The 27,495-nt window shown below is 41.2% G+C and overlaps 2 protein-coding genes across 4 annotated transcripts in view; both read right to left on the reverse strand.

Moving 5' to 3' along the window:
* The window catches only part of LOC106573747 (enhancer of mRNA-decapping protein 4), a 39,608-nt gene extending 24,998 nt beyond the window's left edge, over positions 1-14,610 (reverse strand). Inside the window, exons 1-4 of one of the 2 annotated variants that reach the window (XM_014149081.2) lie at positions 14,401-14,610; positions 13,445-13,589; positions 12,932-13,043; positions 10,956-11,055 (exon numbers count right to left, since the gene is read on the reverse strand). In XM_014149081.2, coding sequence (XP_014004556.1) covers positions 10,956-11,055; positions 12,932-13,043; positions 13,445-13,589; positions 14,401-14,488 — 445 coding nt within the window. In that variant the 5' untranslated portion in view covers positions 14,489-14,610. The remainder of the gene's footprint in view (positions 1-10,955; positions 11,056-12,931; positions 13,044-13,444; positions 13,590-14,400) is intronic. The other variant, XM_014149082.2, reaches the window with a different exon arrangement.
* A 290-nt stretch (positions 14,611-14,900) lies between these two features.
* nutf2 (nuclear transport factor 2) lies at positions 14,901-27,295 on the reverse strand. Of its 2 annotated transcripts, none has more exons than XM_014149079.2 (5): positions 27,026-27,295; positions 24,805-24,913; positions 23,679-23,750; positions 23,368-23,466; positions 14,901-16,528 (listed from the first exon to the last, which is right to left on the reverse strand). In XM_014149079.2, the coding sequence occupies exons 2-5, from the start codon at positions 24,901-24,903 to the stop codon at positions 16,415-16,417; spliced, it is 384 nt and encodes a 127-aa protein (XP_014004554.1). In that variant the 5' UTR covers positions 24,904-24,913; positions 27,026-27,295; the 3' UTR covers positions 14,901-16,414. The 2 variants fall into 2 exon arrangements, with proteins under 2 accessions (XP_014004554.1, XP_014004555.1); XM_014149080.2 differs by lacking the exon at positions 27,026-27,295 and adding an exon at positions 26,570-26,854.
* Between the last annotated feature and the right edge of the window lie 200 nt (positions 27,296-27,495).

Here is a 27,495-nt window from a genome sequence, read left to right on the forward strand (position 1 = left end):
TGGACTGTGTGTGTGTGTGTGTCTTTATTTATTTAACTAGGCTAGTTAGTTAAGAACAAATGATTATTTACAATTACAACACTAACCGCCCAAAATGTCTCGGATATATAAAACATTTGGGGCGGCAGGTAGCCTAGTGGTGAATCAGATCTCCGCATGTGTGCACACATCAATCCATCCACAGTACCAGTCAAAAGTTAGCACACCTACTCATTCAAGGGTTTTTCTTTAGTTTAACTATTTTCAACATTGTAGAATTAACTATGAAATCATTTAGTAAACAAAAAAGTGTTAATACAAATCAAAATATACATTTTAGATGCTTCAAAGTAGTCACCCTTTGCCTTGATAGCTTTGCCCTCTTGGCATTCTCTCAACCAGCTTCAGGAAGTATGCTTTTCCAAAAGTGTTTGAGTTCTCACATATGCTGAGCACTTGTTGGCTGCTTTTCCTTCACTTTACGGTCGAACTCATCCCAAACCATCTCAATTGGGTTGAGGTCGGGTGATTGTGGAGGCCAGGTCATCTGATGCAGCACTCCATCACTCTCCTTCTTGGTCAAATAGATCTCACACAGGCTGGAAGTGTGTAGGGTCATTGTCCTGTTAAAACCAATGATGGTCCACCAAGCACAAACCAGATGGTATGGCGTATCGCTGCAGAATGCTGTGGTAGCCATGCTGGTTAAGTGTGCCTTGAATTCTAAATAAAATCAGTGCCACCAGCAAAGCACACCCCACCATCTCCTCCATGCTTCATGGTGGGAACCACACATGCGGAGATCAGCCGTTCACCAAAACTCTACGTCTCACAAAGACACGGCAGTTGGAACCAAAAATCTCACATTTGGACTCATCAGACCAAAGGACAGATTTCCACCGCTCAAATGTCCAATGCTCGTTTTTCTTGGCCCAAGCAAGTCTCTTCTTATTGGTGTCCTTTAGTAGTGGTTTCTTTGCATCAATTCGACCATGAAAGCCTGATTCACGCAGTCTCCTCAACAGTTGATGAGATGTGTCTGTTACATGAACTCTGAAGCATTTATTTGCGCTGCAATTTCTGAGGCTGAACTTATCCACTGCAGCAGAGGTAACTCTGGGTCTTCCTTTCCAGTGGCAGTCCTCATAAGAGCCAGTTTCATCATAGCGCTTGACGGCTTTTGCAACTGCACTTGAAGAAACTTCCTAAATTTTTTACATTTCCCATATTGACTGACCTTCATGTCTTAAAGTAATGGACTGTCATTTCTCTTTGCTCATTTGGGCTGCCATAATATAGACTTGGTCTTTTACCAAATAGGGATATCTTCTGTATACCACTCCTACCTTGTCACAACACAACCGATTGGCTCAAACACATTAAGAAGGAAAGAAATTCCACAAATTAACTTTTAACAAGGCACACCTGCTAATTGAAATGCATTCAAGGTGACTACCTCATGAAGCCGTTTGAGAGAATGCCAAGAGTGCGCAAAGCTGTTGTTAGGTTCTTATTTTTCAGAGTAAATAACCCACGGACACTAGAGAAGCTTTAACCAAGTTTAATTCTTCCCAAAGGTTCTGTACGGCTGTAATTCAGAGAAAACATTTCTCTCCATCACAGTTATAAACATCCTACTTAAGACACTCCCTCTCTCCAATCCTTACAGTTCATGCCCAACAGGAAGAAGGTAACCAGACACTAAACCCTGATTACTCCCTTAAGGGGAACTGACCTCAACCCTCACCTCCTGACCTCAACCCCTCCATCTACCACAGACGTCCATCTGTCTCCCCTCTATCAACACGTTGTTCTCCTCTTCTCACCCTACACATTCCACAGCTATCTGTCTTTCTACAGAGACCCAGTCTCTTTAATATACTATGCATCTGATCTATCATGTCTTTAATATCTCAATGTTCAAAATGTCTAATCCAACACTGTCAAGGCAAAGGGTAGCTACTTGAAGAATCTCAAATAAACAAATCAAAATGTTTTATAACACTTTTTTTGTTACTCATAGTTGATGTCTTCAATATTATTCTACAATGTAGAAAATAAACACTTGAATGAGTAGGTGTTCAAACTTGACTGGTACATACATTTTATGTCCCCCCCCATTTCTAAAACCAAAGTTGCGCCCCTGATAAATAAATAAAAACTTGAATTCCTACTTTTTCCCTGTGCTGTTGTCAGTAGGTGCAATTGTTTCAGCTGCCCTGCTTGCCAGGTACGCAGTGTACCCATTTCATCAATTTCATGTGTTTCAAGTTACAAACTCTGCCTACTCTGTGCCCAGAGGGCTAAGTGCACCTATAGGCCTACTGCTAGCCAATTAGATTTCTCAGATCACCGTGTCTGTCTGCAGCTTCCTCCAGCACAATGCAAAGAAAGTTGATACTGTGATTCCAAAACAATCTAAAACCATGACTAGAGAGAGACTCAGTTCATATTTAAGTTTTTATTCACTACTAGGGTTGCAAAGGGTCAGAAATGTTATGGTACATTTCCAGAATTTTCCCATAGGAAGTTAAGCCTGGGAATTTTGCTTAAATTCGTCAAAGTAAGCTTTTGACAGTGAACCGTTTTTGTGGGATACACACAAGGCAATTCTAGGTCTTGTGGCACATTTTGGTTAAACTATCCCCAATTCAACGGCATTACAACCCTCTGCATGCACAGTGCATTCTTCCATCACATGTACAGCTGATTCTCAAGATGTTGCACACTAATGAGATGCTATTGAGCCCACACTACTACACTGTGAGCCAAGGACTACATGCTTTTTAAAGTTCTGATTACAATACTGGGTGGGGTGAATAGAATTTATATGAGATACATGATTTTTAGTTAACTAGTAAATAGTAGCCTACAGCAAAGTGTGTTTCAATCATTTCTAACTTGTTAATTTCTGCTAGTTAGTTTTTGCTACCATGTGGGTTTTAGCTTGCTTGAGCCTGCTAACTGAGGAGTGTTAATTCACCTACTTCCATACATGTTTCATTTTAAAACATTTATCTTACAAAGGAGTTTAATCTAACTGCTTAACTATTTCTCTGTACATGGAATTGTATTTGTTGATTTTACAATTTTTTTCTAGTCTATACAGGAAAATGCCACGGGCACCATCTGATGTGTGGAGACATTTCACTGCAGCTAATGTAGAAGGAAGAGCTGTGTACATTTGTAAATACTGTGCAATATCATGTGTGAAGAATGCAACAAAGATACAGAATCTGGACAAGCGCATAAAGATCCCTCAGCGCTCACAACAAGCAACCTCTGACAAAAGTTCCTCTACTTCTTTCTATTCAAGGTGAAAATTATGAATCAGACACCTTATCGATAGCAACAGCTCATGGTCCTCCTGGAATCAGAAGTTTTTTTTACTCAGTGGAGGAACGTAGTCAGAGATGCTGATGAATGTCTTGCTCGAGCTGTGTATGCAACTGGTTCACCTCTGATGCTCACAGGAAATGTGCATTGGAAGAGATTTTTTAATGTTCTTTGCCCAGCATACACCCCTCCAACCAGAATGCTTTATCTACTCATTTGCTGGATGTAGAGTTCAAGTGAAGGTTAAGCAAATCATAGAGAAAACTGACTGTATTGCAATCGTCTCTTAATGGGTAGTCAAATGTTAGTGGGCAAGGAATAATTAACTACATCTCCACTGCAGATGAACTGAAGGCAGTCATCAATGACCTTGGACCACAGAAGGTATTTGCACTGGTGACAGACAATGCTGCAAACATGAAGGCTGCTTGGTCTAAAGTGGAGGAGTCCTACCCTCACATGACATCCATTGGCTGTGCTGCTCATGCATTCAATCTGCTCCTCAAGGACATCATGTCACTCAAAACAATGGATACACTCTACAAGAGAGTCAAGGAAATGGTTAGGTATGTGAAGGGTCATCAAGTTATAGCAGCAATCTACCTCACCAAGCAATGTGAGAAGAATAAGAGCACAACAATGAAGCTGCCCAGCAACACCTGTTGGAGTGGTGTTGTCATCATGTTTGACAGTCTCCTGGAGGGGAAGGAGTCTCTCCAAGAAATGTCCATATCACAGTCTGCCGATATGTACAGCCCCATCAAGAGGATCCTCCTGGATGATGTATTTTGGGAGAGAGTGGTGGAAACCTATAGCAGTAGCCATTGCACGGATTGAGGGAGACAATGCCATCCTGTCTGATTTTCAGACTCCACTTGCAGATGTAAGGGAAGAAATCCGTACTGCCCTGCCCATTTCATTATTGCTCCAAGCAGAGAACACTGTAGTTCTGAAATACATCAAAAAGCGTGAAGACTTCTGCCTGAAGCCCATACACGCCGCACCGTATATGTTAGACCCCAAGTATGCTGGCAAGAGCATCCTGTCTGGTGCAGAGATCAACAAGGCCTATGGCGTCATCACTACCGTGTCTCGCCACCTTGACCTGGATGAGGGCAAGGTTATTGGCAGTCTGGCGAAGTACATTTCCAAGTAAGGGCTTTGGGATGGAGATGCAATATGGAAGTCGTGCCAACATATCTCAGCCACCTGGTGGAAGGGACTTTGTGGATCTGAGGCTCTTTCCCCTGTTGCCTCCATCATTCTCCAAATCTGACCAAAATCAGCCACCTCAGAGTGCAACTGGTTCTTGTTTGGGAACACACACACCAAAACATGCAACAGGCTGACCAACAAGGGTTGAAAAATTGGTGGCCATGCGGGGAAATTCTAGGCTTTTTGAGCCTGACAACGAGCCATCCTCAACAAGGTTGGAAAGTGACAGTGAAGGTGAGGCCGTAGAGTCTGATGTTCAAGAGGTGGACATTGACGAGGTCCAGGGAGAAGACATCGAAGCCTGAGAGGAAGACAACCAAAGCTTTAGTTTCGAGACTAAATCATTTTACACATTTTGGGAGTTGCAATGGATCATTGGGGATCATTCAATAGTCCCTTTGTTTTGTTGTTCAGTGAAATCAGCCCATGTGAAGAGTCAACTCATTTAATTAAAGTTAAATTCGTAACAAAAGTTTTTTTATTTCTATTGGAAGGATTTAATCATTTGCAAATTATGTCTACATATGATAAATATATCCAATGCAAAACACATCTACATTTAAATGGTATTAGTATTAATTTGCATACATTCCCGTTAACTCCCACCGAAAGTTTCCACCTCTGAATAATCCCCAAAATGTGCAACCCTATTCACTACTGTCACTTTTATAAGCCATGAAACGCACTTCTACCCTCACACTGCATCCAGAATGTCAGCTTCAATGTATGAGCAGCAAAGTTTATAGACAGGCTTGCGTTATCATTAGCGGACATGTGTATTTCAATATTGAGGAATAATTCACTTTCTCTGGTCATAGGAGTTACATGAATTTGTGTGTGCGCCGTTGCTCTGACTTCTGTTGCACAGACAGCTTTTCTCACTTGTTTGCAGCAGAACGGAGTGGGAAAAGTCACTAAATGCTATAAAAACCAAAGAAACCCTAGGTGTCAAACCTCAAAGGCAGCCTGGAAAGTAGCTGAATTTGGCACTAGACTCTTATCAATAAAATTAGCAGGAGGGTTCTGAAAAACTCAATAAATATAGCGACAACGTTGCTAAATTTGCAACATTGTTTTTTGGTCAGCCTTTGGGGAGGGGGAGAGGCGAGGGATGGTCTGACGGTAAAATAAAGCACACTACTTCAATTTATGCTCACTCAACTGCCATCATATGTGCGCGCCACAAAGACACATACAGGTTGTGCTCTCCACCAGAGAGGAACATTGGAAAATATTTGCCATTGCCTGCACTGAGCCTCTGCCCAGATTTTCCAAAACATGATCTTTCGTCATGTTGTTGCAGTCGATTTCGCGCTTTAGACTGTCTTCATTTTTTAAGAAAAAACATTTGTGGGGGGGGCCCAATTAGGGGCAATAGTAATGTATATCACAATTTTATGTGGACATGATAGCGATAGGACATAGCCCAACCCTAAGTTACATAGACAAAAGCAAAAATAAATAAATATAAACTAATAATTTCGAATCCACTGTTAATCAAACAAAGAAATGCATGTTCCTGTAACCTTGGCAACACCATTCTATTTTTTGCAGCTTTTTTGACTAGCAGAAAGCTACATTACATTACTAAAAGTATGTAGACACCTGCTTGCCGAACATCTCATTCCAAAATCATGGGCATTAATATGGAGTTGGTCCCCCCTTTGCTACTTTAACAGCCTTCAGTCTTCTAGGAAGGCTTTCCACTAGATGTTAAAAAATTTAGCATTAATGACGTCGGGCAATTAGGCCTGGCGTTCCAATTCATCCCAAAAGTACACCCCAGATAGATACTACAAAAGGTATCGGCGCCGACAGAGATGGCCGCCTTGCTTCGCATTCTTAGGAAACTATGCAGTAATTTGATTTGTTTTTTATGTATTATTTATTACACTGTTACCCCAGGATATCTTAAGTCTCATTACACACAGCCGGGAAGAACTATTGGATATAAGAGCAACGTCAACTTACCAACATTACGACCAGGAATACGACTTTCCTGAAGCGGATCCTCTATTTGGTCCATCACCCAGGACAATGGATCAGATCCCAGCAGGCAACCCAAAACAACGGCACCGCAGAAGGGGCAGACGGAGCGGTCTTCTGGTCAGGCTCCGTAGACGGGCACATCGCTCACCGCTCCCGAGCATACTACTCGCCAATGTCCAGTCTCTTGACAACAAGGTAGACGAAATCCGAGCAAGGGTTGCCTTCCAGAGAGACAGAGATTGTAACATTCTTTGTTTCACGGAAACATGGCTCACTCGGGATACGTTATCAGTCGGTAGCCACCTGGTTTCTTCACGCAGCGTGCTGACAGAAATAAACATCTCTGGTAAGAAGGGCAGGGGTGTATGCTTTATGATTAACGAGTCGTGGTGTGATTCTAACGACATACAGGAACTCAAGTCCTTTTCTTTACCTGACCTAGAATTCCTTACAATCAAATGCCGACCGCATTATCTACCAAGAGAATTCTCTTCGATTATAATCACAGTCATGTACACCCCCCCAAGCAGACACCACGATGGCCCTGAAAGAACTTCATTGGACTCCATGCAAACTGGAAACCACATATCCTGAGGCTGCATTTATTGTAGCTGGGGATTTTTAACAAAGCTAATCTGAAAACAAGGCTCCCTAAATTTTATCAGCATATAGAATGCTCGACCCGTGATGGAAAAATTCTGGATCATTGTTACTCTAACGTCTGCGACGCATACAAAGCCCTCCCCCGCCCCCCTTTCAGCAAATCTGACCACGACTCTATTTTGTTGCTCCCAGCCTATAGATAGAACCTAAAACATATTAGCAAGTGCATCGGTGATGTTGTACCCACGGCGACAATTAAAACCTTCCCCAAACAGAAACTGTGGATTAATGACAGCATTCGCGCAAAACTGAAAGTGCGAACCACTGCTTTTAATCAGGGCAAGGCGACCGGAAACATTACCGAATACCAACAGTGTAGCTATTCCCTCCGCAAGGCAATCAAACAAGCAAAGCGTCAGTATAGAGACAAAGTAGAGTCGCAATTCAACGGCTCAGACACGAGAGGTATGTGGCAGGGTCTACAGTCAATCACGGACTACAAAAAGAAAACCAGCCCCGTCGCGGACCACGATGTCTTGCTCCCAGACAACCTAACAACTTCTTTGCTCGCTTTGAGGACAATACAGTGCCACCGACACGGCCCACTACCAAAACCTGCAGCCAACGCGAGTAAAACATTTACAACATGTTAACCCTCGCAAGGCTGCCGGCCCAGACGGCATCCCTAGACGCATCCTCAGAGAATGCGCAGACCAGATGGCTGCTGTGTTTAGACATATTCAATCAATCCCTATCCCAGTCTGCTGTTCCCACATGTTTCAAGAGCGCCACCATTGTTCCTGTTCCCAAGAAAGCTATGGTAACTGAGCTAAACACCTTTCGCCCTGTAGCACTCACTTCCATCATCATAAAGTGCTTTGAGAGACTAGTCAAGGATCATATCACCTCCACCCTACCGGACACCCTAGACCCACTCCAATTTGCTTACCGCCCCAATAGGTCCACAGACGACGCAATCACACTGCCCTAACCCGTCTGGACAAGAGGAATATCTATGTAAGAATGCTGTTCATCGACTACAGCTCAGCATTTAACACCACAGTACCCTCCAAACTCGTCATTAAGCTTGAGACCCTGGGTCTCGACCCCACCCTGTGCAACTGGGTCCTGGACATGACGGGCCGCCCCCAGGTGGTGAGGGTAGGAAACAACATCTCCACCCCACTGATCCTCAACACTGGGGCCCCACAAGGGTGCGTTCTCAGCCCTCTCCTGTACTCCCTGTTCAACCATGACTGCATTGCCATGCACACCTCCAACTCAATCATCAACTGTGCAGACAACACTACAGTGGTAGGCATGATTACCAACAACGACGAGATGGCCTACAGGGAGGTGGTGAGGGCCCTTGGAGTGTGGTGTCAGGAAAATAACCTCACACTCAACAAAACAAAGGAGATAATTGTGGACTTCAGGAAACAGCAGAGGGAGCACCCCCCTAACCACATCGACAGGACAGTAGTGAAGAAGGTGGAAAGTTAAGTTCCTCGGCGTACACATCACGGACAACCAGAAATGGTCCACCCACACAGACAACATGGTGAAGAAGACGCAACAGCGCCTCTTCAACCTCAGGAGGCTGAAGAAATGTGGCTTGTCACCAAAAACACTCAAACTTGGACAGATGCACAATCAAGAGCATCCTGTCGGGCTGTATCACTGCATGGTACGGCAACTGCTCCGCCCACAACCTCAAGGCTCTCCAGAGGGTAGTGAGGTCTGCACAATGCATCACCGGGGGCAAACTACCGGCCCTCCAGGACACCTACAGCACTCGATGTCACAGGAAGGCCAAAAAGATCATCAAGGACAACAACCACCCGAGCCACTGCCTGTTCACCCCGCTATCATCCAGAAGGCGAGGTCAGTACAGGTGCATCAAAGCTGGGACCGAGAGACTGAAAAACAGCTTCTATCACAAGGCCATCAGACTGTTAAACAGCCATAACTAACATTGAGTGGCTGCTGCCAACATAGTGACTCATCTCTAGCCACTTTAATGATTAAAAATTGGATGTAATAAATGTATCACTAGCCACTTTAAACAATGCCACTTTATATAATGTTTACATACCCTACATTACTCATCTCATATGTATAAACCTGTACTCAATACCATCTAGCCTATGCCGTTCGGCCATCGCTCATCCATATATTTATATGTACATATTCTTATTCATTCCTTCACACTTGTGCGTATAAGGTAGTTGTTGTGAAATTGTTAGATATTACTGCATGGTCGGAACTAGAAGCACAAGCATTTCGCTACACTTGCATTAACATCTGCTGACCATGTGTATGTGACCAATAAAATTTGATTTTGATTTGATGGGGTTAAGGTCAGGGCTCTGTGTAGGCTAAAAAGTCGACAAACCATTTCTGTACGGACTTCGCCTTGTGCCCGGGGGCATTGTTATGCTGAAACAGGAAAGGGCCTTCCCCAAACTGTTGCCAAAGCTGGAAGCACAGAATTGTCTAGAATGTCATTGTATGCTGTAGCGTTAAGATTTCCCTTCACTGGAACTAAAGGGCCTAGACAACCACGAAAAACAGCTCCAGACCATTATTCCTCCTCCAAACTTTACAGTTGGCAATATGCATTTGGACAGGTAGCATACTGCTGGCATCTGCCAAACACAGATTTGTTCGTCGTACAGCCAGATGGTGATGCGCGATTCATCATTCCAGAGAAAGCGTTTCCACTGCTCCAGAGTGCAAGCTTTACACCCATCCAGCCAACGCTTTACATTGCGCGTACTGATCTTAGGCTTGTGAGCTGCTGCTCGGCCATGGAAACTCCTTTCATGAAGCTCCCGACAAACAGTTCTTGTGCTGATGTTGCTTCCAAAGGAAGTTTGGAACTCCGTGAGTGCTGCAACCGAGGACAGACAACTTTACGCGCTACAGGACTCGGCAGTCCCCTTCTGTGAGCTTGTGCGGCCTACCACCTCAATTACCTCGACTAACCTGTGCCCCCGCACATTGACTCTATATACCACCTGTATATAGCCTTGTTACTGTTATTTTATTGTTAATCTAATCATATGTTATTTTTCTAGTTTCTTACTTCAGTTTGAGTAAATACTTAAACACTTATTTTTCTTAAAACGGCATAGTTAGTTAAGGGCTTTTAAGTAAGTTCTACACATTCGGCACATGTACAAATACAATTTGATTTAACTTTGCGGCTGAGCCGTTGCTGCTCCTAGACGTTTCCACTTCACAATAAAAGCACTTGCAGTTGACCAGAGCAGCTCTAGCAGGGCAGAAATTTGACTAACTAACTAACTTGTTGGAAAGGTGGCATCCCATGACAGTGCCACGTTGAAACTAACTGAGCTCTTCAGTACGGGCCATTCTATTGCCATTGTTTGTCTATGGAGATTGCATGGTTGTGTGCTCGATTCTATATACCTGCCAGCAATGGGTGTGGCTGAAATAGCCAAATCCACTCATTTGAAGGTGTGTACATATACGTCTATATATAAAAGTGTATATTTTTTCCAATCAAAAGGACACGTTTGTGGTTTCCAAGGCATACAAATCTTAATGGAACATACGGTCAGAGTAAGCCATTTGTGTAATCAATCTTGTTACGGTTTCACCAGAACAAGTGCTTAAATGAGGCAAAACTGATTTTGGGTGAATTTCCTGCTGATAAAGTTAGCTGCTGACACTGCAGCAATCCATCGCTGCACTGCCTGGTTAAGCCAAATAAATAGTCAACTAGACTTCCAGAATGTCAGACATTGGCCTGGAAAGGACTCATAAATTTGTCAAAATAAAATGGTAATATATGTTTCCACACTCACCTCGGATTGCATACGCCAGGTATGAGTTAGAAACTGCAATCAGGTTGCCGTAGTAATGCTTGTGCTCCCAGTCGTACTTGGCGACAGGCTGGATTTTTACCTGCATGGAACAGGAGAAAGAGTTAAAATTAGGGACCCATACTTACAGAGAGCAACATCGACTAGCCAAGAAAAATGTGTATTAGGTTAATATGACATATCCAACCAATGGTAGTAAGCTCCACACAGTAGACTGCTCTGTAGTGAATTGCTTAGCTACCTAGCGATATCTGGACTTGAGATACAGCCACCCTTAGACCTAACAAAAAACTAGCTTCCCATTGTTTTCATCTGTCAATATTTGTGTAGTGACCCTGGTGTTTCTGCCAGGGGCATTTCTATGTTCTCAAGGACAGAACGGGGAACACAAAATGTTTAAATGCCCAGTGTAGTAGTTCTGAATAAGAAATCATTTCTCCAACAATTAAGTACACTAAGCCAAAGGTATGTGGACACCCCTTCAAATGAGTGGATTCAGCCATTTCAGCCACACCCGTTGCTGACAGGTGTATAAAATGAGCACACAGCCATGCAACCTCCATTGACAAACATTGGCAGTAGAATGGCTCGTACTGAAGAGCTCAGTGACTTTCAATGTGGCACCGTCATAGGATGCCACCTGCTAGAGTTGTTCTGGTCAACTAAGTGCTGTTATTGGCAAGTGGAAAAGTCTAGGAGCAACAACGGCTCAGCCGCGGAGTGGTAGGCCACACAAGCTCACAGAACGTGACTGCCGTGTGCTGAAATGCGTAAAAATCGTCTCTCTTCGGCTGCAACCCTCACTACCGAGTTCCAAACTGACTCTGGAAGCAACGTCAGCATAGGAACTGTTTGTCTGGAGCTTCATGAAATGGGTTTCCATGGCAGAGCAGCTGCACACAAGCCTACGATCACCATATGCAATGCCAAGAGTCGGCTGGAGTGGCGTAAAACTTGGCACCATTGGACTCTGGAGCAGTGGAAATACGTTAATGGGAATGATGACTCACGCTTCACCATCTGGCAGTCCGATGGACAAATCTGGGTTTGGCAGATGCCAGGAGAACGCTACCTGCCCGAATGCATAGTGACAACTAAAGTTTGGTGGAGGAGGAATAATGGTCTGGGGCTGTTTTTCATGGTTCGGGCTAGACCCCTTAGTTCCAGTGAAGGGAAATCTTAAGACGACAGCATACAATGACATTGTCGACGATTCTGTGCTTCCAACTTTGTGGCAACAGTATTTTGGGGAAGGCCCATTCCCTATTTCAGCATGACAATGTCCTTGTGCACAAAGCAAAGTCCATAAGGAAATGGTTTGTCGAGATAGGCATGGAAGATTTTGACTGGCCTAGACAGAGCCCTAACCTCAACCCCATCAAACACCTTTGGGATGAATTGGAACGCCGACTGCGAGCCAGGCCTAATCGCCCAATCTCACTAATGCCCGTGGCTGAACAGAAACAAGTCCCAGCAGCTATGTTCCAACATCTAGTGGAAAGCCTTCCCAGAACAGTGTTACAGTAACAAGGGGGGGGACCAACTCAGTAACAAGGGGGGGACCAACTCCATATTAATGCCCATGATTTTGGAATGATATGTTGGACGAGCAGGTGTCCACATTCTTTTGGTCATGTAGTGTAACAGTTTTCCATTTAAAATTGTCAGAAATTATTGCACAAAAACCGATTTAGCAAAACATTTCTCAAGCTAAAATTGCTAGGACTGTCTGATTAGTAATTTTGATATTGATTATTATCCCCATTAGCCGACACCAATGGCAACAGCTAGCCTTACTGGGATCTGACACAATGAAAAATACATTGACAAAAACACTTTACAATTTAGATACACTTAAAAAACATTAACATGTAGACACTCATCAGCTATTGCACAAATATGATACAACATGAAAAACTGAATTTTGACTACTGGGTCTTTAATCCTTAAAGTCTTACCTTGTTGCTGCCACGGGCCTTGCTGTCAATGCTTGAGTCTCGACTGGCCACAATTTCAACATTGTTGGATGTGATGGGAATGCAAGTGGAGCCATCATCCCCAGAGAGGCAGCTGGTAAAGAAACAAAATACAATGTTTCCAAACTGGGTACTTGATCTCGTTAAAAGATCTAGATGGAACATTATTTATCAATGGGACGTATAGCACTTAGCAAGGTCTTAACATCGCTTTACAATTGTATAAAGAAAATAAAAACGGGCCTAAACAACATTAACAAAGCCAGAGGGGGGTTGGATACAAACCCAGTTTAGAGTAAGGGACAGGATACCAACCCGGTTTAGGGTAAGGTTGTGCTCAATATGGTGGTGGTGGTGGGGGGAGACATTGGTTTCAACATTTAATCAACCCAAATGGTTTTCACAACATACCAAATGTGAATTTCTATAGCTGAGAAATCTGTGCAGGCAGAGAAAAATACAACAGAATAAAGTATTGGTAACATTCGTACTTACATTATCTGGCACTCTTGGGTGTTCATGTTCTCTGAATTAGGGCCTGTGGATTCATCCATGGTTGACCTGTTGCCAGCTCCCGGCATAAGTCCATTCAATTCGCCATTGAAAGATGTTTTTCTTTGGTTCTCACATGGAGATGCGTCTACGAAAACAACCACATGTGAGTAACTAGATATCACCAAACGAAGACATCTTAAAGCCCTATCATTAAAAAGTATGCGTTTTGCAGAGGGGGATCTCGTGCCACCAGAAAACGTATTCTTAATGCTAAACTTCGAGGACTTATGTTTCATCGCTTCCAAAGAAACTAGGCAACCTCATGCGGTATGATTTGGTACCTGCTGCCTAATTATTTAGTTACCTACCTAGTCAGTTACTCGTCATTAATTAATGAACCTTATGTGGTAGGTAGCGTTTACTCACTTCCAAATGCCAGCCAGCCAGCTAGTTTGATAACTACCAAACAGCCAACGTGTAAGTCAGTAAACTTAGTTAGCCAACATCCTTTAACGGTGTAAGCCACTTTGTTTTATAGCTAGTTAACTAGGTAGCTAATTACCTAGCTAACGTTAGGTGTGGACGCTGCAAAATGCTAACTAGCTAAGCGTGTTCATTAGTAGCTAGCTAGTTTACGTTAATTACGTGTGAAAATGTGGCTTAAGATAGTTAACTTACGTTAGCTAATTTACAACTTGCGAACATATTAGTTAGCTGGACTGCTAGCTAGGCTAGTTTAGTTAGCGAACTGACAAAAGGTTGCTCGCAGTAACTAGTTAAAATATCTAACGTACAACATTTTAACGTTAGTATTTATTTCGCATGTTGCACCACGGCTAACTAGCAAAACCATCCAAGTTAACGTTAGCTAGGTAGAACTTTAAAAGGCTAGGTAACGTTAGCTTGGAATACGGCCTAAAAGCCCTTATCCACCTTTTCATTCCCGGTAAACTTACCGACGTTGTTCCCGGGTCTATCCAACTTTAATATGTCACGAAGATGCTGGGTTGCACCCTCTATATCTATGTTTGAATTTGAAGCCATAGGTAAGGGATAGGGGGAAACGGATTCGTCAGAGGGGAGCGAAATTATTTATATTTTCGTTCTATGCTGTCAGTTTTGTGAAGCAGGAAAGTATAACTAAGCACTTCTGGGTCACGGATTTTCTTGGATTCCTTCAAAATAAGAGTCCCATCATGTATACGTTAATAATTGTGGCGAAAATATGCAATTATTCTGGCTGGCTTCTTTAAAGTTCGTTGTCCAACACCACAAACTAGGTGTTCATGCATTTCCTACCCTCCACGGCACTAATAAAATGCTATGTCATAGAAAATACATTCAGATTCCATACACAGAAAACAGCATGAGCTAAGAAAAATGCATTGTGCCCATCTCAAATATGTGGAAGCCCTTCTTGAACCCTGCTGAAAACCAAATAACACAATAAAAGTAATACTTTTCATACGTCTTTTATTTCTGTCTGCCAGAAGAATAGAATACCTTGTACATCTGTGAATGATAGCAGACCTTGAAGAGATGCCTTTGATCTTCTTAATTGAACCAGTGTACCATCAGGGAAAACAAAACCAGTAGCCAACACACTGGCTGATGAGGGAGCAAAAGCATTAGTTATGCCAGTCATTGATTGACAGCAAACAATGGTAACAATAGATAATTATAAACTAAATCAAATCTAAATAGAAAAAAAACTCCATTGCTAGACAAATTTTACTGTAAAAATATGACCGTATGAGAGATGTGGCCCCCACTGCCACTTTACTTTTCCTACAGGAAAAGTATTGGGGATTTCCTTGTCACACAACAGGCAAGAACTGTTTCTTTATTTTCCAAAACAATGTATGGAATTAAAATGTGCAGTCCGTACATTCTGTCCCATGTGGAAAAGAGATTACATGATATATAATCATTGAAAAAAAAAAGGAAATAAATAAGGCAGTTTGACATATGCCTGTTCCTCGTCTTGCAAAAGAACACTTGCAAAGCCTCTCTAAAAATGTCAGGTCAATGCTACAGTACATTGATGGCACAAAGTGATCCCAATTTCCAAGGGCATACTTCAACTCATTATGTGGTTCTATTTCTGCAGTATTGGCCAAAGGAAAATTATTTTGGGGAAAAAATTGAGGGAATCCTATGTCCATATATATATAACAATATATTGGCTGCATCTTGCTCAAGACAATACATGCTATAGCAGATCATATACAACAATGTGCTATAGAACTACTGACTAGAACCTAAATTGTTTACAATATAATGCTAGGAACACAATTAAAATAAGAGTGACAAGGTAAGTGGAGGGAGAGAAATGGGTAAGAAAGGCAGAGGAACAATGAGCTCACATTAAGAAAAAGTAAACGGTTTATTGTGTATCATGGCTTTAGTATTCATTGTCACAGAGAGCATGAGGAGGAAATGGGAAGCTTGCTGGTCTAAGGGAAGGATGTTATTGATAATATTTTCTATGATTATTTGGATCGCTAGAGCAACCTGACATAACAATGAATGTTCAATTAAACTTTTAAAAAGAGATTTAGTTGTATACAATAAGGCAAGCTGATAACACACCAGGGAGTACGATGAGAAAACAAGAGGATATAAGACATTGAGTCCGAACATAAAACTAAAATAGTGAAGGTAAATTGGTACATTTTTTTCCTTGTCTGCCATCTTCAGATATTTAAGCTCCCCAGCATCATGCAGGTCAGCGTAGGGAAAGGGACTCTGATGGATCTGTGAACTCTCAGCAAAGGAACAGATCTCATTTCAGTTGAAGGCATGTAGCCTATGTGCCTGCATGTCTCTGTGATTGACATCTGGAATCCGGTGTAATTTCTCATACAGGTATGGATGATACAGAGAGAAGGTTGGGCGTTTAGGTGTCTCTGCAAGACCTCCCCCATCCTCAGCCTTCCCTTATATCCACTCTGCCCACCTCTGTTGTCCTTAGCCGAAATTGTGCAGCGCGAGCCGGAACATGTCATTGGTGCATACCCAGGCATCATTAATGTTCTTCAGGATGAAACTCTGATGAAATCCCATGATGGGGTCCTCATCAGCCTGTAACACAAAGAGAGAGCTTAGTAAAGTTACAGTTATGACAGTGAATCCAATCCACAGTTGGGTGCATCTCTGACAATAGTTGATTCTGTCTGGGTCAAAGCGACAAACTGCCTGCACACAACACACATTCCTGTTATTCCACTCTATCATTAATTTTTTACAATCAATAGGCTTGTGGCAAACCCCAATTCCTCACAAGGCTTTTCTAGCTAAACAGAGCACACACAGGTGTGAACAGGCACTAATGGAGATAGACAAAAAGCAAGCCATCTCTTTAGGTATCAGTGGAGACTAGGCTTACACAACTCTGTAACGGTAACTACTCAGTGATCATGATGGCATTGGCATCTTCAAATGACACATGAATGTTCTAAAAAGCAGATTGCAAGTTCAAGGTCCACAGTAAAGATCAGAGCTTTCATATAATGCCATTACTGTGGCTTAGACTAGTTAATAATTTGTCAAACAAGCCAGCCTTCACTATAATCTCGGTTCAAATTCAATAAACCACTTGTTTGTTGCAGTTTATAGTGCATTTCCCCTCTCTTTTTAAAGGGATTGTCCAGTACTTTGTATACTTTTTAGCCAGTAGTTCTGAAAGTAGCGCCCATGAGCCAAAAGTGGTCCTGAAAATTGCGTACAACATCACATATGTGCACCACGTCATTGCTCTCTCTCGCTCTCCTGTTTGTGATTGTGGCTAGCTGTCACGCAAATGGCAAGGGGCTGAATCTCACCATCTGGAACTTTAATTGCTAGGGGGCTGGCCCACGTGCGTGGAAATGTAGGGAAAATGGCGCAGCACAGTTTCCATTAAACAGCCGCTTTCAAACTAGGGATTTTGTGGCCAAATGCGGAATGACAGTAATTCTGCTCGTATGAACTACACATTGACACGTCCGTGCCCAAAGAGGGTGGTTTAAAAAAAAAAGACTAGTCCACCAAGGTACCAGAGCATGACTTTAAGCAGAGTTGGAAAAACTGGTGATTAGATTACATTTTTAGCGCCCTGAACACACTGTGGTCTCTAATTACCAAACTCTAGTATGGAAGGATCCCTCGATGGCGTGAGATTAGTAAAAGCCTAACTGACCCATGGTCACTCAGAAAACTGATCCTTACTGACAGTAAGTAGGGAGAAGATGGGTCATAAAACCACAGATAGGTCAAAGATTGTGCAGGGCAAGCCTGAAGAATTTGTTGGTGCAAACTAGAGGTCGACCGATTAATCGGAATGGCCGATTAATTAGGGCCGATTTCAAGTTTTCATAACAATCGGTAATCGGTATTTTTGGCCACCGATTTGCCAATTTTTTAAAACATATATTTTTTACACCTTTATTTAACTAGGCAAGTCAGATTAAGAACACATTCTTATTTTCAATGACGGCCTAGGAACGGGGGTTAACTGCCTTGTTCAGGGGGGATTCGGGGATTCGTTTTTGCAACCTGCCTTACATTGCACTCCACAAGGAGCATGCATGGCAGGCTGACTACCTGTTACGAGGGCAGCAAGAAGCCAAGGTAAGTTTCTAGCTAGCATTAAACTTATCTTACAAAAAACTATCAATCTTAACATAATCACTAGTTAACTACACATGGTTGATGATATTACTAGTTTATCTAACGTGTCCTGCGTTGCATATAATCGATGCGGTGCCTGTTAATTTCTCATTGAATCACAGCCTACTTCGACAGACAGGTGTTGATTTAACAAGCGCATTTGTGAAAAAAGCACTGTCATTGCACCAATGTACCAAACCATAAATATCAATGCCTTTCTTTAAAACCAATACACAAGTATATATTTTTAAACCTGCATATTTAGTTAATATTGCCTGCTAACATGAAATTGTGTCACTTATCTTGCGTTCATTGCACACAGTCAGGGTATATGCAACAGTATGGGCCGCCTGGCTCGTTGCGAACTAATTTGCCAGAATTTTACGTAATTATGACATAACATTGAAGGTTGTGCAATGTAACAGGAATATTTAGACTTAGGGATGCCACCCGTTAGATAAAATACGGAACGGTTCCGTATTTCACTGAAAGAAAAAAAAAATTTTGTTTTTGAGATGATAGTTTCCGGATTCGACCATATTAATGACCTAAGGCTCGTATTTCTGTGTGTTATTATATTATAATTAAGTATATGATTTGATAGAGCAGTCTGACTGAGCGATGGTAGGCACCAGCAGGCTCGTAAGCATTCATTCAAACAGCACTTTCATGCGTTTTGCCAGCAGCCCTTCGCTGTGCTACAAGCATTGCGCTGTTTATGACTTCAAGCCGGGTGGGTATAATTTGTGGAACGTTACAACAGGAATCTATTCCAAAAACTTCGTAAATAACAAGGTTGCCAAAAAACAACGCATACAAAGTTGTATAGTGGCAGAATAAGATACCGGGTAGGGAGTGGTCTATTTCATTGCGTTTTTCACTCATCACGTTTATTCCGAAAAATGTCTGTCCTCACTCTGGTTGCCTATGGACAAACATTAAGAATAAGCTACGAAGTGAGTTGATGCCTATTCGGCAGCTAGTTAGCTTGGTTTGTATGCGTTGCTACTTTGTATGCGTTGTTGGTTGGCAACCTTCTACTTTACATTTTTTTGGAACAGATTCCTGTTGGAACGTTCCACAAATTATACCCACCCCTTCAAGCCTATCAACTCCCAATATTAGGCTGGTGTAACCGATGTGAAATGGCTAGCTAGTTAGCGGGGTGCGCACTAATAGCGTTTCAAACATCACTCGCTCTGAGACTTGGAGTAGTTGCTCCCCTTGCTCTGCATGGGTAACGCTGCTTCGAGGGTGGCTGTTGTCGATGTGTTCCTGGTTTGAGCCCAGGTAGGAGCGAGGAGAGGGACGGAAGCTATACTGTTACACTGGCAATACTAAAGTGCCTATAAGAACATTCAATAGTCAAAGGTATATGAAATACAAATCATATAGAGAGAAATAGTCCTATAATTCCAATAATAACTACAACCTAAAACTTCTTACCTGGGAATATTGACCACCAGCTTTCATATGTTCCCATGTTCTGAGCAAGGCACTTAAACGTTAGCTTTCTTACATGGCACATATTGCACTTTTACTTTCTTCTCCAACACTTTGTTTTGCATTATTTAAACCAAATTGAACATGTTTCATTATTTATTTGAGGCTAAATTGATTTTATTGATGTATTATATTAAGTTAAAATAAGTGTTCATTCAGTATTGTTGTAATTGTCATTATTACAAATAAATACATAAAAAAAAAAAAAGATCAGCCGTTTAATCGGTATCGGCTTTTTTGGGGCCCGCCAATAATCGGTATCGGTCGACCTCTAGTGCAAACCCAGGCATTCCTATAATTTTTCAGCAAAAACGTCTGCTGGAAGCCCAGGACCTGGTCATCATCTGCCAGCGAGACAGACAAAATACAATAGCCCTGACTTCTAATGTGCAAACTACTTACCTACCTCACACACATACCCTTGATTTTACTAACATAGGAAGGCTTGGTCCATGGCTTATTCTGTCTATTTGCTTCGGCAGATTAATAAAAGCATAGCTAGTTATATCAACTTGATGAACAAAGGGCTTGAAACTGTGAAGCTGAAAACAGATGTTAAAAAGCACAGCTAGGTACAACACACAGCTTAATCCAACAGACAGAACCCTGACTCTTCATTTAAAACGATTTAAACAAATACAGTAATTTTCAAAGCAGGTGGGGATTTCTAGCCTGTAAGCTATTCAGTTGTTAGTTTAAGAAACTGGCAATAATACAGTACTGTTCAAAAGTTTGAGGTCACTTAGAAATGTCCTTGTTTTTGAAAGAAAAGCTACTTTTTTTGTCCATTAAAATAACATCAAATTGATCAGAAACACAGTGTAGACATTGTTAATGTTGTAAATGACTATTGTAGCAGGAAACGGCTGATTTTTAATGGAATATCTACATAGGCATACAGAGGCCCATTATCAGCAACCATCACTCCTGTGTTCCAATGGCATGTTGTGTTAGCTAATCCAAGTTGATCATTTTAAAAGGCTAATTGATCATTAGAAAACCCTTTTGAAATTATGTTAGCACAACTGAAAGCTGATTAAAGAAGCAATAAAACTGGCCTTCTTTAGACTAGTTGAGTATCTAGAGCATCAGCAATTGTGGGTTCGATTACAGGCTCAAAATGGCCAGAAACAAAGACCTTTCTTCTGAAATTCGTCAGTCTATTCTTGTTCTGAGGAATGAAGGCGATTCCATGCGAGAAATTGCCAAGAAACTGAAGCTCTCGTACAACGCTGTGTACTACTCCCTTCACAGAACAGAACAAACTGGCTCTAACCAGAATAGAAAGAGTGGGAGGCCCCGGTGCACAACTGAGCAGAAGGACAAGTACATTAGAGTGTCTAGTTTGAGAAACAAACACCACACAAGTCCTCAATTGGCAGCTTCATTAAATAGTACCCGCAAAACACCAAGGGTATTCTAAGGGTATTCTAATGATCAATTAGCCTTTTAAAATGATCAACTTGGATTAGCTAACACAACATGCCATTGGAACACAGGAGTGATGGTTGCTGATAATGGGCCTCTGTACGCCTATGTAGATATTAGAGGTCGACCGATTATGATTTTTCAATGCCAATACCGATTATTGGAGGGCCAAAAAAAAAGCCAATACCGATTAATCGGCCGTTCCCCCCCCCCCCCATTTATTTGTAATAATGACAATTACAACAATACTGAATGAACACTTATTATAACTTAATATAATACATCAACAAAATCAATTTAACCTCAAATAAATAATGAAACATGTTCAATTTGGTTTAAATAATGCAAAAACAAAGTGTTGGAGAAGAAAGTAAAAGTGCAATATGTGCCATGTAAAAAAGCTCATGTTTAAGTTCCTTGCTCAGAATATGGGAACATATGAAAGCTGGTGGTTCCTTTTAACATGAGTCTTCAATATTCCCAGGTAAGAAGTTTTAGGTTGTAGTTATTATAGGAATTATAGGACTATTTCTCTCTATACGATTTGTATTTCATATACCTTTGACTATTGGATGTTCTTATAGGCACTTTAGTATTGCCGGAACAACTACTCCAAGTCTCAGAGCGAGTGACGTTTGAAACGCTATTAGTGCGCACCCCGCTAACTAGCTAGCCATTTCACATCGGTTACACCAGCATAATCTTGGGAGTTGATAGGCTTGAAGTCATAAACAGCGCAATGCTTGAAGCACAGCGAAGACCTGCTGGCAAAACGCATGAAAGTGCTGTTTGAATGAATGCTTACGAGCGAGCTGCTGCCTACTACCGCTCAGTCAGACTGCTCTATCAAATCATATACTTAATTATAATATAATAACACACAGAAATACGAGCATTAGGTCATTAATATGGTCGAATCCGGAAACTATCATCTCAAAAACCAAAAGTTTTTCCTTTCAGTGAAATATGGAACCGTTCCGTATTTTATCTAACGGGTGGCATCCCTAAGTCTAAATATTCCTGTTACATTGCACAACCTTCAATGTTATGTCATAATTACGTACAATTCTGGCAAATTAGTTCGCAACGAGCCAGGCGGCCCAAACTGTTGCACATACCCTGACTCTGCGTGCAATGAACGGAAGAGAAGTGACACAATTTCACCTGGTTAATATTGCCTGCTAACCTGGATTTCTTTTAGCTAAATATGCAGGTTTAAAAATATATACTTCTGTGTATTGATTTTAAGAAAGGCATTGATATTTATGGTTAGGTACAGTCGTGCAACGATTGTGCTTTTTTCGCAAATGCGCTTTTGTTAAATCATCCCCCGTTTGGCGAAGTCGGCTGTCTTTGTTAGGAAAAAAATAGTCTTCACAGTTCGCAACAAGCCAGGCGGCCCAAACTCCTGCATATACCCTGACTGTGTTTGCAAGAGAAGTGACACATTTTCCCTAGTTAAAAGAAATTCATGTTAGCAGGCAATATTAACTAAATATGCAGGTTTAAAAATATATACTTGTGTATTGATTTTAAGAAAGGCATTGATGTTTATGGTTAGGTACACGTTGGAGCAACGTGTACCTAAGCGATTATATGCAACGCAGGACAGGCTAGATAAACTAGTAATATCATCAACCATGTGGAGTTAACTAGTGATTATGATTGATTGATGATTGTTTTTTATAAGATAAGTTTAATGCTAGCTAGCAACTTACCTTGGCTTCTTACTGCATTCGCGTAATAGGCAGGCTCCTCGTGGAGTGCAATGTAAAGCAGGTGGTTAGAGCGTTGGACTAGTTAACCGTAACGTTGCAAGATTGAATCCCTGAGCTAACAAGGTAAAAATCTGTCGTTCTGCCCCTGAACAAGGCAGTTAACCCACCGTTCCTAGGCCATCATTGAAAATAAGAATGTGTTCTTAACTGACTTGCCTAATTAAATGAAGGTCTAATATATATAAGACCTTTATATATAGTCTTCACAGTTCTATATATATATATATATATATATATATATATATATATATATATATATATGCCAAATCGGCGTCCAAAAATACCGATTTCCGATTGTTATGAAAACTTGAAATCGGCCCTAATTAACCGGCCATTCCGATTAATCGGTCGACCTCTAGTAGATATTCCATAACAAATCTGTCGTTTCCAGCTACAATAGTCAGTTACAACATTAACAATGTCTACACTGTAGTTCTGATCAATTTGATGTTATTTTAATGGAAAAAATTAGCTTTTCTTTCAAAAACAAGGACATTTCTATGTGACCCCAAACTTTTGAACGGTAGTGTACATTTTTACGGTATTAGAATGACAATTACTTACTTTTAATTGTCCTACTACCATACTCATTATACAGCTGTCAGGTGTGGGCTGGTGGTCTTGTGCTGTTATACTGTGGGCTATTTTTAAGAAGGGGAGAGTCTGAAAAGAAAAAATAATAAACAAGAGATGCATGCATTCACTACGGTAAGTCACTCTGGATAAGAGCGTCTGCTAAATGACTAAAATGTAAAATGTATCTGAGACAAGCACATTCCATCAAGATATCCTGTTCAATCATTCAGTGCACTCCTGACATACTATTGAGACATTCCATTCTGCCATGCTCAGGTATATTTTAAAATGTCACTTACGGAAAGTTTCTCGACAATTGCTGCTTTCCCTTGGAATTGCTGTCCCTCCCATGTAAGGCATGATGCATCGATCTGTAAAAAGGAAAAGCAGAGGTTTGAGTTTGTCAGTGGGAGAAGGCATATTGGTGGTATAGGGTGGAAGAATGTGAGGTATGTCCCGACTCCCAATCTGTTTTATTCATGACTAACTTTTCTACGCATACTCAAGTTAGGGTATGAGAGAGTGAGGGAATATGCAACTATTTAGTCATGTACCATGTGGAAGAACAATAGAAGAACGGGCTCTGCTGCTCTTACTTTATTCTTCGATAAAAATTGAATTATTGTTTAAGGGCAAAATAGAGTTACCAGAAGCCTTTCAGTAATAGATTTGTATAATAATGTAAATGAGTCATAGCTTGTGCAGTTCTCCTCCCATGTAAAAATATAAATTGTGCTACCAATAGGGGGCTCACAAACAAATTGACTCAAGAATGCCAACTAAGCTGAACGTAAAGAAAAGGGAACAATCAACAACTTGCTTGTTCTCATGATTGATAAATGGACATTACAATTATTTGAACAGCTTAAAATAAGTCTATATGCTGTCTATTGTACCTCTTATTGAAATATATTATGCTTTAGCTTGTAAGTGTCAAAGTAGTATGCATATTTGCCTGTCCCACAGTCTAACTTGATACTTCTTTGGCCCAAAACGTTCCTCAGATGAATGTTTGTCAAAACTTATTTGATCTAGGTCTAGGATCAGTCTCTGAAACACATAAACCAAGTAAAGGTTTGAACAGTAACATTGAAATAGGGCAAGACTACAGAACATGAATTGATTCAACAATCTTTCCCTTGGATAGTGTTTGGAATGGAATTATCAGGGAGCATTTGCTCACAGGTCTGGAGATATTGTATGATGCACTATTTTTCTATTTGAAAAAAAGAACTGAACATTAACAAATATCCAATTCATTGTTGAAAATCATTACTATATGAGTTATAACAGATGCAGAGGTGGTTAGACTGTTGAAGGTGATGGTGGAATAAATGCAAGGGGGTGAGGACTGCAGTGGTGAGAACAGGACACAGGAAAGCATAACTATGATTAATATTCATTGGTACAGACAGATCCACTCACATATATTGCTCCAAGCTGGGTCCTGTCCGTGTCAAAGAGCTGGTAGTAATGTTGCACAAAACTGGATCCTATCTGTTCCCAAATCGGCTTTTCCCCCATTCTGAATCACCTGGAAACAAGTTCAATTGGAAGAGACAATCTTAGTGGTGTGGATGACATAGACTAAACTCAAGAAATCTGGGCAAGAAAGACCAGGTAGAGCTTGTGGGGTTTGTACTTAGGGGCAAAAGAAAGAGTCCACACCAATTGTTCCATATCAAATAAAATTGTATGTCACATACGCTGAATACAACAGGTGAAGACCTTACCATGAAATGCTTACTTACAAGCCCTTAACCAACAATGCAGCTCAAGAAATAGAGTTGAGAACATATTTACTAAATACATTTTTTTTAATACAATCAACAAGATATTTACAGAACAATAATGAGGCTATATACAGGGGGTACCGGTACCGAGTCAATGTGCGGGGGTACAGGTCAGTCAAGGTAATTTGTAAATAGATAAATAGCGAGTAGCAGCAGTGTAAAAATAAAGGGGGGGGGGGGGTGTCAATGTAAATAGTTTCATCTATGGATTTCACATGACTGGGAATACAGATATGCATCTGTTGGTCACAGATACTTTTTTTTTTTTTAAAGGTAGAGGCGTGAATCAGAAAACCAGTCAGTATTTGGTGACCACCATTTTTCCTCATGCAGCGTGACACATCTACTTCACAGAGTTGATCAGGCGGTTGATTGTGGCCTGTGGAATATTGTCCCACTCTTCAATGGCTGTGCGAAATTGCTCTAAAATTACATTGGAGGCGGCTTATGGTAGAGAAATGAACATTAAATTCTCTGACAAGAGCTCTGGTGGACATTCTAGTCAGCATGCCAATTGCACGCTCCCTCAATTTGAGACATCTGTGGCATTGTCTTGTGTGACAAAACTGCACATTTTAGAGTGTTCTTATTGTCCCCCGTACAAGGTGCACCTGTGTAATGATCATGCTGTTTAATCATCGTATTGATATGCCACACCTGCCAGGTGGATGGATTATCTTGGGAAAGGAGAAATGCAAACAAATTTGTGCACATTTTAGAGAAGTAAGCTTTTTCGGCATATGGAAAATTAAGGATATTTTAATTCAGCTCAAATAACAATGCATTTATATTTTTGTTCTGTATAGGAAATACATTTTTTGAATTCAGTGGTTCAACAATACATTAACAGCACCAGGAATACACGCACAGACTAAACGTTGTCTAAAAAAAGAAGCACTGTAGAGTATTCTTCTTTGGGGCTTTTTCAGAAAACAGAGACAGCTGATAGGACAAGGTTATGCTTCATTGACAGAGCAAGCAAACTACGCACACTACTTTAGAACAATTGAGCAAATACCACCAAGGGCCATAGTTTAGCAACAGTTACACCCAAATGATGGTACCTATTCTGACAATGCTAGCTAAGCTAGTCTTGTTTTGATCAGCGCTCTGTCAGTGACCGCGTCACAGCGTCTCACGTGCCTCCCCAACGCACGTTAACTTTATACGAAGCTTGCATAGCTTGCTACCTCAATTATTCACACGAACCTAGGAAATACTTGTTTACAAATCATCCCTTGGACTATAATTGCAACACGTTATATCCAATCGTGTCGTTTGAGATTTCAAAGAGAAGATCGCTACTAGCTAGCTAACTCAATCAAGTTATTCAAGATACTAGCTAGCTACTACAGCTAACGTTTCATGTGTTAGTCAGCTGAATGCTAGCTACTTACACAGTCCGCTCACACCGTGAGCATGACATGGGCAATGTTGGACTCTTTCTTTGACTTTGGCTGAGCTAGCTAGCATAGGCAAGGCTAATATCAAAGATCAAACGTTGGTTGTCTGACTAGCTCGATGTCCCGTATTGCTTAGCTAATAAAATGCAATCAAAGGGCTAGAAAATGTCATTCTAAAGTGAATGCTAGATATACAAGTGGTATGGCACGTTCTTTCGCACTATCGACTGCTAAAAATACCCTAACCGTTCCTCAACATACTGAAGCTTCTTTCGACCGGGCCCAGACAGAACATAGGCGTGTCCTAGCTATCACTTTTGGCGAGCCACCGCCTGTCAAAAAGGTATATAAACTAATCCATTCTCAAACATAATAGGATACGGTTGTCGCTAGAAGACAACAAATGTTTTTATTTAATATAGAATGACATGTTTTAGAAAAGCAACTTACCGCGAACCCAAAACCGTGCCCCGGCTTCCAGTTATGGCGATTACACCAGTTTAGGCGCATGCTCATCTGTCGAATGCTACGTGGGAAATGAAGTTCTTCAATCTATACAGCTGGTCGGTTTTTCCACCTACACGAAACTCTCAATATACAGAAATATTGTACCTTTTAAATCAGCCCACTTTAATGAAGGTAAACTACATTTGTTGTGGAAATTATGAGGATGGGTAGAATGGCCATGGTTTTACATGCGGACATCCACAAGATGGCACAGTTCTAATGACACTGTATGCTACTATGAACAGAAGTTTGAATTGAGTAGCCACACACTGCTCCGGTGAACAATTTGCTAGCCTGGCTATTAGAACACCAGAGAAGTATGTGACAGCTCAACTTTGGGATGCTAATGTTGTTACGTAAATATTCAATTTCTGACACTGATAATAAATTACTGTGTGAAACACATTTGACTT

Source organism: Salmo salar, chromosome ssa16, assembly GCF_905237065.1.
Source record: "Salmo salar chromosome ssa16, Ssal_v3.1, whole genome shotgun sequence".
Taxonomy (NCBI): domain Eukaryota; kingdom Metazoa; phylum Chordata; class Actinopteri; order Salmoniformes; family Salmonidae; genus Salmo; species Salmo salar.